Below are 16,199 nucleotides of genomic sequence, written 5' to 3' on the forward strand. Positions count from 1 at the left end.
TGATGAAGGAATAAAAACGCGGCGAATGCCGTGTTTGATTGCCAGTAACACCGCTTCTGCTGAATGCATAGAAGTACTTTTTGTGGCAAAGTATTTCTGAAATAGCCTATTTTCACTTCAAATGCCTTTCTCCCCTTCGATAAAAAGTGGTTCAGGGCCCCTTTAATATGTGAGCATTAGGGTTACTTCCCTCAGAAACCTGTCCGTCCATCTGCCTGTAACTCGTGACATGACACGTCCCATAGGTATGCATGGAGTCCTATGGGGGCATATATGAGAATGCTTTATGACTACTACTCAAACATAATGACAATTAATTGAGGGTAATAAAGAGTAGTGATGATAATTAAAATGATTTTAGGTTGCCTTAATTAGCACAGTTTAAAATAATTAAGCTTAAATTAATTTAAACATTGGGTAGAGTGCTTAAAATTAATTAGACCTAATCAATTAATTAAACAAATGTTGCCATCTTGCGACCAGACCCATTGGCATATGTCAGAGATGTATGTCTACTAGGTGAGAGACTATAAAAAAAAGTTGGCAGTGGCTTAACCCGGCTATGCCAGGATATACGTAGTGAAAGCTAAGACATAGCATGGTTAGCCTTGGTTAATCTTGATTGCAAGTTCAGGTTAGTCTGGTTGTCTAGCTATGTTGTGGCGTTTAGCCAGTCGTTTGTCGTGGTGTTCGTCTGTTTGCTGGGCGATTTGTTTCCTCTTCATCTCGTTCCGATGTCGATTCCAGGCCTTCTCCTGCTTATCAGAATTGTCGCCGTCCATACTGCCGCCTCAACTGTGGTTGCGGCGCACGCGAGCTCTCCTTTTCAATCCTCCGACATGTTATCAGGCGGGCGACGCAGCTGGCGAAGCGAGCGGAGGCGAGCGCAACGACGAGGAACGCGTGTGACGTCATACCAAACGGCGGAAGCGGAAAGGCGCGGCGCTGCGCAGCGGCGGAACACCTGTGGCTCGATGCTACTAGTGGCGCATGCGCAGGAGTGACTAGGGAGCGAGAGAGAGAAATATCCGCGGCGAGGCGCGCTTTGTGGCGTCATGTGCCTCTCTCGGAGCACCGCTACGGCGAAATCGCAAGTTCCCGGCCAGTAAGGCTTTCGCTTTAAACATGCTTACGCGCTATCTGGCAAGCCCCACTAGTGAGTTTCTGCAGTAATTTTTCGCAGCGTTAGATGCGTGCTTGTCAGCATACATTCACTATTCACTTTACTTCATGAACGTGCATGTTAGCCAACTGCACGCAGGCATCTGCTCTTTTTTTGCCTACAGAATACCTCACTTGCGGCAGCATCGTCGTTTTTGTTTACAAATAGTCCTGTACCTGTAAGCATAACCTTACAGGTCTGTAACCGGGAAGAAAGGGGGTTAACCAAGGGGCCCGACTTTTATTAGTCATATCATAAGAAGCCAGCAAACACTGACACCAAGGACAACATAGAGGAAATTACTTGAGCTTAATAAATCAAATAAAGAAACGATAAATTATTGCAAATGAAAGTGGATGAAAAAACAACTTGCCGCAAATGGGGAACGATCCCACAACCTTCACCGTTCCCCATTTGCGGCAAGTTGTTTCTTTCATCCACTTTCATTTCCATTAATTTATCATTTCTTTATTTCATTTATTAGGCACACGTAATTTCCCTTATGTTGTCCTTGGTGTCAGTGTTTGTTGGCTGCTTATGATCTTACAGATCTGTGACGCACGTTGAAGGCCATGTTATATGCTGTTCGTGGACGGATGAAGTCAGTGAGCGCCGCTTGTGCCCTCTCTTGAGCGTTCCATCTCATGCGTGTTGATTGGTTCGTTGCGCCACCGCATTGGCAGCCTGGGCAGCCGCTTGTAGCTGACCGCTTGCAGCCGTTATCGGTGCTCCAAGCCGTTTGTGTTGTGCTCGCGCTCCAGTGAATCTCTGTCCGCGTCAGCATGGGCGTTGAAGTGCAGACCATCTCTCCCGGCGACGGTGAGTGTTCGAGAGCTGCCGGCGAATCTGATGAGACGCCAACATGGCGCTTGCGGCTGCGGCAGGGGGACGCCGCCACGAGGCCTGGCCCGCCCAGCGGAAAGGCCATCCAAAGCGTAGTTACCGATCCCCATTTGCCGATCGGTTCTGCTGAATCGTGCGAAGAAGCGCTCCCGATAGTTACTGCGCCGTTGTGCCTGCACAGCGTTTACCAAGGGGCTTTGCCGGCAGCCAGACGACTTGCACGGGACTCGTTTCTCATGTTGAAATGCTGCGCCTAAGGTTCGACGGTGTGCGAGCCTCCTTTCGGTTGTTTTACGTGGCTGGTAGCATTGCAGTACAATCTTGATGCTTCATGCGGCGATCTCAGTTGTCAAGCTTGAGGGGCCTTGCGCGCGGACAGGAAGATCGCGCCGCGCCGCTAGGGAGATCATTTTTCATTGACTGGTTTCTGCGGAAGTGCTCATTTCGGCGGCGCTGGTGCAGAGAAGGGTTCGTGTTACATACTGTGAGGAACAATCATGCTGCGTTCGCCTATGTTCACGATGCGGAACACCGCGGGTTCTGCGATGCCAGTGAACATGTTCATCGGTGGCCAGGAACTCCTCGACGGCTCATACTTGAAAAATGGAACTGTTCTCACATTGGTAGCCTGCGGATAAACACCGGACATAGTTGGTACTTCCCTATCATCGAATACGTACCCACAGAAAACGCTGGTTGTCAGAGCGCCGTAAGTGCCGAAATGCTCTGCAACGTCAACCATCTGCTTGGCTACAGCTTGGCTTTGCATAAGTATGTTGATGCAGCTCGGTAACATACGGTGATGCATCTTGAAATGCCAAGAATTTGTGGCTCTGCTGGTTGCCCAAAGGTGACGCTGATGTCGAATCGGAAAGTAAAACTGTTCCAGTGCACCAGCCCGCCTCATTTATGGATTTAGAAGAGTCCCTCTATGGGGCATCGGGTAAAGGGGTTGAGGATATATAGCGCACATTAAAGCAAGTAGTGAAAATTAGAAATCGCAAATAAACGGTATAAATTAAACACGTGAAAACAACACCAGCAAATAGTACAAACCAAAAAACGTATACAAGTCTTTTGCTGTCATCTGTAATATTTAATAACGTCATTTTTTCTTGTTTTCATTTAAGCATTATTGCATGCATTCAATGCAACATAGAGTGGTTGCCTCCCTGTTTACGTTGATAATTTTGTTTGCAGGTCAGACATTCCCAAAAATTGGTCAGACAGTTGTGGTCCACTACACAGGTGAGTCTACAGTGTGCTGGCTCCCTGTAAAATTTGAAATGTGTGATGTTTAGTTTACAGACTTTATTTGTTTCTAGTGAAATTTCAGTTGCATGGAATATTCATATATATATAAAGGTGAGAAGCATAACTTCGCGGTTATCTTTAGTTTATTTATCCAACACTTTTGGTCAGTGAACCGACTGAGTATAAAAGGAGTTTCTGAAGGTTTCTGTTACCATTGCAACATTTGTCAGTTAACTGTCCTGTCTATCATTGACATATAGCTGTGTTACCTGTCTTGAGGCATTGTCTGCAGTAACGCATACCTGCCAACTTTTTATGATTTTGTGATGAAATGCTAGATTATTACAGCTGGTTTATGGCTTTTGTGATGACACCAATACCTTTACCATGTTTAAATTGCATTTTGAAATTATTTCAGTATATCACACACAAATAGTTTCAAACCGAACACGTAGAACCAGATTTTTCAGAGCTGCTAAGCTTTTCTGACTTACTCGCAGCAGTGCTCGATAGCCCTTAAGCCCAGATCTGCTAGTAACCGTAACTGGCCGTCTGGATGCTTTCTCACACCTTTCTTGTCTATTTATTCTGGTTTAACGGACCAGTGCTGTTGTCTAGTTCAGCTTGTTTAACCAACAGAGATAGCCGTTCCATCTTTATTCATTCATTTCTATAAATATACCAAAATTTAAGCAGAAAGCTGGTCATCCTAGTGGAGGCTTTTGCTCTGAATATGGTTCAAATACAGGCCTAAAATACACATGTGCAAACCACACATCTTTGGAACTATTAGTGATGTAATAGTTAAACCTTTTATATACGCATTTTCCTAATCGGTAGACATAGTATGTAACAATTATAAAATATTAAGTGGCTAATCATTCTAGAACTCAACTTCTCTATGGTGTCACTTCAAATTTCACAAGGTAGCTTGATTCAATCTGCAGGTACCTTGGCAGATGGTGCAAAGTTTGACTCATCACGGGATAGGGGCAAGCCATTCAAGTTTCGCATTGGCAAAGGGGAAGTCATTCGCGGCTGGGACGAGGGTGTTGCTCAGGTGAGGAGTTCTTTGGAGGTGGCCTGTTGCCTTTATATGTAGGGTGTAATGGCGCAAGAAGACAAGTTGTGGACAGGATGAATGTCACCACTTTCAGTTGACCTTTATTAGGTGGTAAAGGCAGCCTTTCTTGCAACTTTGCTCAGCTGAAAAATGTGCTCTGTGGGCATATTGCATTTTCTTTTTTTATTGCCCTGGTGCCATTCCTTGCTCTGATGTGTGCATGTGAGCTATGTTGCCATAGTTATCCCTTGCCTTTAGTTCCTTTGACAGTGTTATAATGTGAATTTGAAGTAGCATTTGTCATTTTCACACTGCTAAGCTTAATGCAGTCATACATATTTACCTCAACATTATATCCTGTTGCTTCCCCTGGTCGGATGAGTAATGCACTGCCTAGTTGTAACTGTTCAGTAGAGCCGTTGCACAATCAAAGCTCAGTTGCACACCTCGGTGTGCATAGGTGGGGAGGGTTTGTGACAGGCAAGACCGGAAGTCATCAGTGCATGCAGAGACAATGGAACGAAAATTGAGGTGTGATGGCTGACTGCGCTTACTGACGTGTGACCAACATTATGCTCATCAGTGTGTGACGAACCTGTTGATCGCGACTGGCTCAGCCAGACGTTTTGTGCATTCCATGTGTCATTGGGCATTGCAGCTCCTTATGGTCTTTACGTGCATTGTTTGTATAGACTATTTGGTGTAGGTGTTGGAGCACAGCTATCACAGGCCTTAGTAATCAGTGGCAATACTGTCATGGTTGACTTGTACCATAATACACTTGACCTGTATGCATAGAATGGTTGTTCAGGTGCACTCGGCATTTTGCATGCTATCAACATGATATTGAATCACAGAAGATTGACGAACTGCTCATGTTATGCCTAAACATGGGTGGCATCCATAAACTGGAAATAAAGTCTTCTCACTTCATGTCATACAACAAAGCAGTGCTAAATAGCAGGCGTTATATGTTTAATCTTGTACTACTTCATTCCATGCTTAACTAATGTTTGTTGTGGGTTATACATGCCACGAAAAGGGGTTGCACTATTATTGCACTCAATTTGCTAAAAGTGCTGAGAATCTGTAGTATTTAACACATGCATCAGATGTTAGATATCTGCCACATCTGCTACTAGACTCGTGACTAGGAATTGCGTTCAGTTAATGGGGCTGTACATACTTATTTGCTTCCTTTTTTTTCATTAGTTCTCCATATGCTCGCATTACTAACACAGCTACACATTGTGTGTATGCCTTTCCTCGATGCAGATGAGTGTCGGCCAACGAGCCAAGCTGATCTGCTCTCCAGACTATGCCTATGGAGCCATGGGCCACCCTGGCATATATCCTTGGAAAGTCGTCATTGGCTGACTTCTAACATAGTAACAGAGGAGGGTGTGGTCCACTGGAGCAGTTCAGTGGCCATAGAACTCAGCTGTTGAGCACAAGGTTGAGGGTGTGATTTTCAGCTACTGTGGCCATGTTTCTATCAGGATCGTATGTGAAAGCGCTCGCATACTTTAGTGCAGGTTAAAGGGATACTAAAGAGCAGCCAGAAGTTAACCGAGATTGATAAGGTATTCTTTTAAAAACCTAGTTTTTATTGGTTTAGAGGGAAAAGGTTGAAGGGAAGCCCCTTCAAATTGGGCTGTTATATAAGCTTTCACTAAAACTGCATGTCAGATGCTCATTTGTTCAGAGTTATCAAATTTCTGAACTACTGCACCACCGATAGTGATAGAGTAGTACAAGTGGTATACTAGCAGTCCACATGCATATTTGAAGAATGTGTATATTGCTTCAGGTGCTTCAATAACACTAAATTTACTAATAGTGAAACATTAGAAACAAAGAGCCAAGTTCAACAGTATGGTGAAGTGCTTTGTGTAGTAGTTATTGTTGACATAACATTTTGAGTTGATTTTTTTTTACATAACTGTGTAGTGAAAATTTGCTCATGCCCACAGTTTGAAATGAGTGATTAAGAAAACAAAAATCTGCCGTGTTCCACACAAAGCAGAAATTCCATGTTTAAACCTGCATAATTCATGGTCTCTAATCTCTACAGTATAGTAAAGTTGGACACAATTTAGTCACTGCTTGAATTATCACGTTTCATTTGTATGTGGTTCCTAGACAGTGTCGACAACAAATACGTGTGCTGTTGCCTCCTTGACTACACTGCACAATCCCGCCCAACGCCGTGCTCACATTCGACGTGGAACTGCTACGGCTTGAGTAAAAGGCACGGTTGCTCCACGCGCCCCCAGCTCTCCGAGCAAGCGTCAGCGCCGTGCCTGGCTCCTGACTTCGCTCACCTCTCGCCCAAACCCCACCACCAAGCGTTTCTGTTTGTTTGTTTCATTGGTTTTGTCTCCTCCTTGCCCCCAGCAAAGTCTCGGACAGAGGCTTCACCTTCCTCTTGTGGGCAGTTGAAGGGCAGCCTTGTTTGCACCCTGCGTCAGGCCTCCTCCGAGCAGCGGACAACACACTTTTATCTGTTGAACAGCATCCAGGAGGGAATTTTATCGAGAATCGAGATTCATGCCCCAAACATTTTCAACAAGTGTTTTCTTTTTTTCTGTTTTGCTGGGCTGGTAATGCTCATTGTGCCCAACGAACTAGCCCAAATTGTGCGGGAGACCTTCCATTTTTTCCTGCCTGCTCTCCAGCCGTCGAGTTGCTGCTAGTGACCCAGGCCACCTCGTGAACAAAAAGTTTCAGCAGAATCTGATGACACGTTGCAAGAACCGCCATGGATTGTGGCAGTGTTGGAAATCCCAGGATGGTCTGCCGTTGGGAGATGTTGCAAGAACCGCCATGGATTGTGGCAGTGTTGGAAATCCCAGGATGGTCTGCCGTTGGGAGATGTCCACCGATCACCGTGGGGGTCCTGACAGTGTGCGTGCAGCAGAAGCAGCAGCGAGCATGCGTCCTCTTCTTGCCTCGGCATATGAGATCCCGTGCTTTGGTGGTGTTTCAGGGCAGCCGACCACTCTGCTCGAAGGAGCCTTTGACATTGGACTTGCCAAGAAAGCCGCCGTGTTTCTCTGTGTACGCTCTCTGGTTGTTGGGGACGTGGTGTTGGCGCGGTGCCTTGATGATGCCGAATTGCCGCACTGCACCCTGGAACTATGCACCCCTCCCGTGCCCTGTACCTGTGTGTGAGAAATAGAGATGTTCCAAATGCACCTTTCACCCTGTTCCTTGGTTCTGAAATACAATTCCCGGAGAACACACATGTGCAGACTGCTGTATTTGCACTTGTGCAAGACCCGCCTTCGTATAAGGTCGGTACTTCTACAGTTTATAGCGCAAACTTGAAAAAAGTGATGGTGATTGCAGCAAAGAATACCGTATTTACATGTTTGTAGGTCGACCCATTTTTTTCAAAATCTGACAATCCAATGTTGGGGGTCGACTTAGAATCGAAACCGAACCGTGAACTGCTAGTAACGGCAAGAGAAACGAGAAATCAGGGACACTACGGTGGCGTTACAACTTTGTACCTATTTTAGCATGGTTGCAGTAGAAGCGTAGTGCATTAATTTACCGTATTGCATACATTTTGATGTCAATACGGGCGATGCCTTCTATGCGCTTTGTGCTACCAATTTGTGCCCATTGGCCACCTTACCTAGAGTGACAAGCCTCCCACCATCGAGTTCTGAAATGTATTGAACAGTGTGATATGATCGTGACTATGTTAGCGCCGTGAATTGAATCAAAGAATTCGCTAATGCTAATTTTGTTTATGAGAGACGAAGAAAACACTCCTTCAATGCGAGTAATGTACTCATGAGATAACGGAAATCGCGTGCGGCCGCTTCCGTCAGCCTCATGTTTGTTTTGGTATCCTGCAGCGTGGCAGGGGCTGCTTCCGGTTGTTTGAATGGTCATCATCTTGCAGCGAATGTGGTCTTGCAGATAAAGTTTCGCGCACCACGAGTGCAAGGCTCTTGTGGGAACATCAATCGTTGATGGAAGAGGCGCCGTTTGGGGGGTTTTGGTAGTTGACGAAAGAGCTTCTCTTTCGAGCTCTGAGATAAGATATTTTCGATGGCCACATGCTTCTGTCACTTCTGTTGTGCATGCGCTTAATCTTTGCACCTGTCATGAGTGCCTTGGGTCCAAAGAACTTTCGGCGCTCGTTCACAGCAGCATTCAAACGGACTGTTATCCTCGATACCGAGGAAACTAAAGTGCACAGCAGAATGCAAGTTCGTAGTCTTGTGAACGTGTGGGGTGGCAGTGGCGGGTTCAGCGCGAGGGAATTTTCTCATGAGACTCCAAGCCCCGTGGTTTTCGCGGGCCTAAGTCGGGATGCTTTCTAGAGCTGGAGACGAAGCTTGCGGCATACGTGACTGATCTACACAATCGATCACTGTTGGTCGCATGTGAAATGATCACACAACAAACCCATGTCTACGTTTCGAAAGCAAGGATACCAGGGACTCAGTTCAGAGCTAGCGGGGCCTGGGCATACAAATTTATGAAGAGGGCTGGCTTCTCCCTATGTAGATGCACCAGCGTGTGCCAAAAGTTGCCAGCCACATACGAGGAGAAGGTCCTCACCTTCCCTAGGCACTTTGTGAAACTCCGCGACTCCCGACGGTATTTGCTCGGCCAGATCGGCAATGCCGACCAAACTCCCTTATACTTTGACATCACCAGCAATACGACGGTGAGCATTAAAGGAGCACGCGATGCGAGTCTGCTCACAATGAAGCCACGTTTTACTGTCGTACATGGCAGATGGCACCAAGCTTCACCCGTACATGGTGTTCAAAAGGAAGACAATGCCTAAAGAAGTACTTCCTAAAGGCGTTGTGGTACGGGCGAATGTAAAGGGCTTTATGACAGGTGACGCAGTAGTGGAGTGGTACCGTCCGGTGTGGCTCCTGTAACTGGGGGCATCCCTCAAGAGAGCCACCTCACCGACAAGGTGAAAGCGGTACTTCACAACGAGCGCAAAGACACATGTTCGTAATCCGCGGCGACTTGACGGGGCAGCTCCAGAATCTTGATGGGGGGTCAACAAGCCTTTTAAGGGCCTGCTACGCCGCGAATACAACGACTGGATATCCACAGAAAACCGCGAACTTACCCCAAGTGGGCGTGTCAGGGGGGCCTCCGTGGCTACTGTATGTGGGTGGGTCCTCTGTGTGGGCGGCAGTACTGTGCAATGTTGTGGTACGGTCACTCGCCAAATGTGAACTCGCGCTTGATGACGACGTGCTGTGAGACCGCAGCAGCTATGATGGCAGTAGCACCAGTGAGGACGATTCCAATGACGATAACTAGTCTTCAGTAACCACATCGATAAATTTCTCTTGTGTGAAATGCGCTTGCACATTTCTTCTTCCCCTTTGAGGCATGCAATTTTTCGATGGTCAACCTAGATTCGAGTCGACTTACAGTTGTGTAAATACGGTATTAAATTGGGATTTCCTTACTGCTGTGTATTTTGGTAGCTGTGCATATTCTGTGCAGTTGCTGTGATATTCTGTCCTACAATTGCAGCATATTGAGGTATGTTGGCGGTTTTGTAGGTGTGTGCTCCTCTGGAATAACTTGGCATCCCTCATATTTGCAGGATGCATTTACAGCCGCTAACTAAAACCGCTGTTGTGGAAGCTAGTACATGTCGCAGTAAAATTGGCAATGGATAGCTTGAGTCTCCACTGTCAAAGTGGCAAACAGTACCACTCAAATTAAGTCACACCTGCAGAATAGTCTTATTTGTTCTCTCGGTGTCAAGTAAAGTAAAATCGACAGTGATCCGGCATTGACAGCGTGGCTTGCCCTCAGCTGCCCTGGCACTGTTACACTTAAGAAATGCTGCAAATTTGTTAATGTATTCGTAGACAGTCCATTGGGTGCAAGTGCTGTTTTTTCTGTCTTTCATTTTCCCTTACCCTTCCCCCAGTGCAGCGTAGCAAACCAGAATCTCATCCGGTTAACCTCCCTGCCTTTTCCATACCGTTTACCTCTCTCTCTCTCTTGTGAACTGAAATGTTTAGAGGAGGACAGTCGGATTTCTCCTCTGGTGGGACATGTGTATCCTCTTCATGCCTGCTTCTTTACCTGAATCTTTCTGGAATGTCCGAAATCTCCTTGGAGGCTTCGAAATGAGGTGGCCTTTTCACCCGGGGTGTACCTTGCGAAGACGATGTCCGAGGACCAAAGTATTGTCCTCCTGCTTCTGTATTGGCGGATGTCCGTCCGCGATCTCTTTCTGACGTCCGACGCTATTGACGAAGTGCTTGGTCATGCTAACTACGCGCTTCATGTTAGGGATCGCCGAAAATGATGCTGCGTGGTCTGACACGAACTGTGCATTTCGTTGACCATCGCTGGCACAAGAATCGGTCCCCGCAGCTTAGCAGCAGACCGAACCAAATTTTGCGGTGGCAGTGGTCAGTGAAGTGTACGGTTCGTGTCTAATCTATCGGCATCATTTGGGCGTTCCGTAACACATTAGCCCGACCGGTTGCAAGTGGGAGAAGGACGATTTAGCAAAGAAAGCAAGCATATACAAGAGTTTCATCATTACCCGCCCCCACATACTCAAACCGACACCAGAACCCTGATGGCCATCTCATAATGAAGGCATTGATAACAACGTATTATACGACTACGTGAAGCAAATGTACTTTTATCGGCTATATAGATTGCAATAAACATTCGCATAATAATTAGCAAGCATGGTTTTGCGTGTGCCCAGGCTGGCATGAACAACGAACAAATCTCATTTGATGACCGCGAACGATCACTGTCGCAACGGTGGCGTGATGAAGAGCGCCGGCATCGAAAAACGAACGCTTGGGGCTGCCTCTCGCTTCAACGCGTGTTCGGCATTTGAGATTATGCGACGTCTAACGGTAGGCGCTCGGGAAAGCAGCGCGCACGAAGCGACGAGCCATCTCGGTTCCCCGAAACTTTGCACACGCCGCAGATTACCTAAAAGATACGGCGCATTGGCTCGTGTATGGACTCGGCCGCGCGGACACGCTGCGCAGCCACGGATGGGGTAGAGGAGGAGACGCCCGACCTCCACCCCCCCCCCCCCCCATACTCATGCACACACGAGCTACCGCGCGCGCATCGCCGCTCACCTCCCGCCCTAGTACGCGTTTCATCAAGTTGGGCATGCGAGCAGTTGGCGCACATCAAGGAATCTGCCTTCTCGGCCTGCCCTCCCAGCAGCAGCTGATCCAGTGATCGAGCTCCAACAACGGAGGAAAGAGAAAACGACCCAGTTTCGTCCAGAAGGCGAAGCATCGATTGCGGTAGCAAAATATTGGACAGCTATACGAGGTAAGGATAATAGTTTCATCTGCAGCGCAAACTTGTAAACATTCGCTTACTAATTATCTGATTAAGCATGGTGTCACGCGCGCACTGGCAAACATCTCGCTTGATGTGTTTACACATACACTGGCTGTCAAAACTCTTACATGAGGATCACCGGCAGCAGCAGCGAGGGAATTGCCCTTCGTGCTGCCTCGCTTCAACGCGTACTAAGCGGCGAAACCAGCATACACGAATCCACCAGCCTTCGGCGCGCCTATAGACTCTGTTCATCTGAGATCGCCCTTAAGTAGGGCCCACGCAGCCGCGCCATACGCATCCGTCGCCGGAGTAGTACGCCTCCCCCTCCTTGTTTCCTTTCGCACGATGGACGACGGCAGTTCCTCCCCGCCTTTCTCCCTCGCGCGCGTGAACTCGAGCCACCATCCTTCTCGGCTCGCCCTCGCAAGCTTTCACTCGCACCCACAGCGTGCGGTCGCTATGTTATCGCACGTAGACTTTATTGGCCTCGAGCTCCACCACTGGAAAAGCTGGCGCCACCGTCGGCGTGACGTGCTAGGAGGGATCACGTGGACATAGCGGCCGCGTCGGCTGCTTCGGGCGCGCCGAAGCGAGCTGAAAACGAGCTTAAATTCCCCCGTACGCTGCGGTTTTCATTTAGTGGCGAAATTTTCACGCTTCGAGTGTCTCCTTTACAACGCTTGAAAGCACTACAATAGGTAGTGGCTGCCTTTGAAGGCGCGCGACATGGTAGGCTACTGCTCGGTGCCGCCGGGCCGGACGCACGTAACGGAGGCCGGTGTCAGCCTTATTCGCACGTAGCCGCAGGACAAGAAGCTGTGTGAAGCTTGGCTCGCGAAACATAAAACCGGCAAACAGTCATCGGCTACAACTCGGGTATGCAGCAAGCACAGACGCAAGGAAGATTTCTGCTACGGCGCCCGGTCTGCGATGTTCTGGAAACGCGCACTGAGACGCTCGCCCCGAGTCCGCTGCCCGACTAATGTCATGACGGTTTAGTCTATGAACTTGTCGATACTATAGATACTGGCAAGTTCAGTGGAGTGGAAAGGCAGCGGTAAGAAGCACATTTAAAGAAAGCATGGCATATGGTCATGTTTGTGTTATGAATTAATGCACTGGATTACAAAAAAGGAGCAGCGGGAAATGGCACGCTGAGAACGCCGATAAACATACAGTGCGACGCAACTCGAGAAATAGTATTGAAAGGTTAAAGAATTTAGAAGAAAAAAAGATTGAATCGTCGCGACGGCACATCACAGTCCCGTAGGCGTCGAAGTCTCTACAATGACATTATTTTTGAACAGCTCTGATAGCGCCCACGCAACAATGGTTGCTTGTATACTGTCAAATACTCATATTCTGCGGCCTTACGCTCACGGCACGGTGCGAAAACGCGCGCGCGCAGAAAGCGACACAGTGCGCGGACAAGCATGCAGACGCGCAGTCGGTCGCTGCGAATCTGCGCGATCGCTGCATTGAGGCTTCATTCTATTGCGCTCCATTTAGTTATACAAACACTATAAGAACATATTTTACATAGCTTGCTCTCAGCGTTTACCTACCTTTCACGCAAGAAGCCGGTTCGGGAGACTCCATTGCGACGACCGCGCGCAGTGGCGTTCACTGTACGTATTCGGTAAAGAGATAGCGGCTGTAAACGATTGTGTGCTTTCAGTTTGCCCAAGATTATTATTTAGACAGTAAGAAACTTCTCTCGTTTCGAAAGTACTTACAGAAATGTCCGGGAGAGCTCGCGCGTGGTGTTTTCAGTGAGCGCTGACAGCAAAACCTATGAGGAACGCGCCACGTGATCCCTCATACTACGCCAGCGAGGCGCTTCCGATAGAGGGCGACTCCGTAACTCCTCGCCGCCAATAGGGAACATCACGGCGACGCCGATCCGCCGCGGTGGCTTGGCAGGTGTTGCGCTGCTAAGCACGAGGTCGCGAAATCGAATCCCGGCCGCGACGGCCGCATTTTGATGGGGCGAAACGCAAGAGTGCTCGTGCCCCGTGCATTGGGGCCACGTTAAAGATTCCCTGGTTGTTAAAATTAATCTGGAGTCCCCCACTACGGCGTGCCTCGTAATTAAATCGTGGTTATTGCACGTAATACCCCATAATTCAATTACGGCGACGCCCATGACGACGGCGGAAATTCGCCTGAATTGTACAGTCAACCACAAAAGTTCATGGACCACGGGATCTCTGAAAACGTTCAATTTCCGAGAAGCCTGTAACGGTAGTCGGTAAGACCGAATATCGCAGTGTTGTTCTCATATGCTAGTAGAGGCCGTAAATGCGAATACTAGGCTGCGCTGGTATTCAGCTTTTCTCAGATCTCGTGTTCCGTACAATTTTGCGGTTGACTGTATATAAACGAATAAACGAGCATGGTCTGGTCTGGTGGACTAAAAGAATCCAGGATAGATGATTCTCCCGCTGGCGTCACCCTGGTAGTAAAGAGATGAAGCCTTCGGCCTAGGTTCTTCATTCAACGATCGTTCTGTCTATCTCTATGACTCGCGCGTCCGAAACTCGAATCGCTTGATTTCCAATACAGCAGATGACGTGTTACCAGCGCGGCCGCCTGGGATTGGCGTGATTTTATTCATGGCGTTTCTGAAGCGAACCGTTCGCTTTTCGAACCGCTGCAAGATCCCGGCCCAGTTTCCGCAATGAAATCTACCTCTCTCCAATATATGGCGTACTGCCCGAGCACGCTTCAACGTACCCGCGGTAGCACTGCGACCGGAAAGACGCTCCCTGAGTGTCCGTCTAATGGCCATTACAAAAATCGGCGGTCTTCAGCGACTATACTGCGGCACTTGACTCGTGTGACAGCAATGCGCTGCAAACTCCGACTGGCCCCAACTTAATTTGTGCGAAATTCGTGCCCCCCCCCCCCCTTTCCGTTTAATCTGTGAAAAATAGTTCCACCATAAGGGCGAAGCAATGAATGCGACAGCAACCTGTTAGAATATTATACGAAGTGCAAGATTCATATAGTTGTAGTGGCAGCATTTAGTAAAGGTAAGCTAAGTAAAAGCGAGCTGTTGTGCTAGCCTGCTAGGGGTCCTCTGTTTGTAACCTGCCGTCTGAAAATTTATGTTTTTAATTAAAGCCAACATTTTTCATAGCGAATTTATCACCGTTTTTGTCATATCTGGTATGTTTCAAACCTCTTCCCTCTTCCGGTCCCGGATATAATGCACAGCCGCGACAATAAAGTTACATCATGTTCAAGTTTGAGCTCTGTTATTGTTTCGCACTTTTAATATTTAAGGCTGAGAAGATTTAAGATAAAGGGCATCCGCCATCGGTGTTTTGGTTCATGACAATTGCTTGTGGGCTGCCATTCTCAAAATTCTGAGGAATAATTTTGCCAAGAATGTAAAACCTGGTATAAGCAACTTCAGTGATAGAATGGCGTGGTAATATACCGCATGTCGTATAGCATGGCATGACATAAAGCAACATATACCTTAATATACACGGAACGGGACGGTTACGGCAAAAATGCTTGGAGTGTCCATTAATTGTTATCGCAATAAAGTCAGTTTCGCCAGAAAGGCGAAGCATCTATTCAAATTAGTAAATACGAAGTAATAATAATATAATTAGTCGGCCTTATAAAACTTGTAAACATAGGCATGCTAACTAAATTGCTAACTAAATTGACGGGCATGGTGGCACGCGTGCACAAGCAGACATGAACGCATCTCACTCGATGACCGCGGAAACTCGCTGACAAAACGCTGCAGTGAGGAAACGCGGCAGCAGCGAGTGAATTGACCCTCGTGCTGTAGCTAGCATCAACGCGAACTAAACCGCGAAGACACAGCGCTGCGCGGTATCTGTACTCGTCGCAAATGGCTTTCAAAATACAGCGGCCGTGCCGAGCCGCACGGAGTGGAGCACCTTCACCCGCGAAGCCATGCGCGCGACGGAAGGCGGCGCGCTTCGTCCCCGCTTTCGTCCGTTGCGTGCGCGAGATTGTGCCGCGATCGCCGGCTCACCTTCGCACGCTTTCACTCGCGCATACAGCATACGGCGCGCGGCGACGATTTTATAGCCGTTCGACTTTATACAGAACCTCACGGCGACGCCGACGGCAGAAATGCGCCCTACGGTTTCCATGTAAATTAACCTGACAAAAAGTTCAACGATGAAGGCAGCATGACGCGCGCAACGGCGCGAACAGACCTGGGGCGATATGCGACCACTGGCGGGTCTAGAGGCCTGATTTTTCTTTTTTTGTGTGTGACAAGACATCAAATATCAGAATTCAAGTTATCAAACTCAATATTCCTAAATATTCTAAGGTAGGTCGACTATATTTGCACTTCTGGTCATAGAAGTTGGTGTGGACAAGCTAGTCTAGTAACATTGATGTGGACTGCGTTCATCATATTTTTAGGTATCGACGCTGTAGATAATTCAATTTTCAAGCGAATAAGCTCGAGCATCAAAGCAGCAGCGTTATATATGTCTTTAGGCCATATACGATTAGTACGCCGACTGCTTTAACTAG

General features: G+C 47.8%; 1 protein-coding gene across 1 annotated transcript; it reads left to right on the top strand.

The window, feature by feature from the left end:
- Positions 1–1,806: 1,806 nt before the first annotated feature.
- On the top strand, positions 1,807–7,519 carry Fkbp12 (peptidyl-prolyl cis-trans isomerase Fkbp12). Its single transcript, XM_065447299.2, has 5 exons — positions 1,807–1,981; positions 3,206–3,253; positions 4,207–4,319; positions 5,598–5,671; positions 6,516–7,519. The coding sequence occupies exons 1-5, from the start codon at positions 1,945–1,947 to the stop codon at positions 6,568–6,570; spliced, it is 327 nt and encodes a 108-aa protein (XP_065303371.1). The 5' UTR covers positions 1,807–1,944; the 3' UTR covers positions 6,571–7,519.
- Positions 7,520–16,199: the final 8,680 nt, after the last annotated feature.

Source organism: Dermacentor albipictus, chromosome 6 (assembly GCF_038994185.2).
Source record: "Dermacentor albipictus isolate Rhodes 1998 colony chromosome 6, USDA_Dalb.pri_finalv2, whole genome shotgun sequence".
NCBI lineage: Eukaryota > Metazoa > Arthropoda > Arachnida > Ixodida > Ixodidae > Dermacentor > Dermacentor albipictus.

Bases quoted from the DNA above. Each gene is read 5' to 3' on its own strand.
- Fkbp12 (XM_065447299.2), top strand. From the start codon at position 1,945: ATGGGCGTTGAAGTGCAGACCATCTCTCCCGGCGACG. The intron at 1,982-3,205 runs GTGAGTGTTCGA...TTTTGTTTGCAG, and splicing joins GACCATCTCTCCCGGCGACG to GTCAGACATTCCCAAAAATT. The intron at 4,320-5,597 runs GTGAGGAGTTCT...TCCTCGATGCAG, and splicing joins GGGACGAGGGTGTTGCTCAG to ATGAGTGTCGGCCAACGAGC.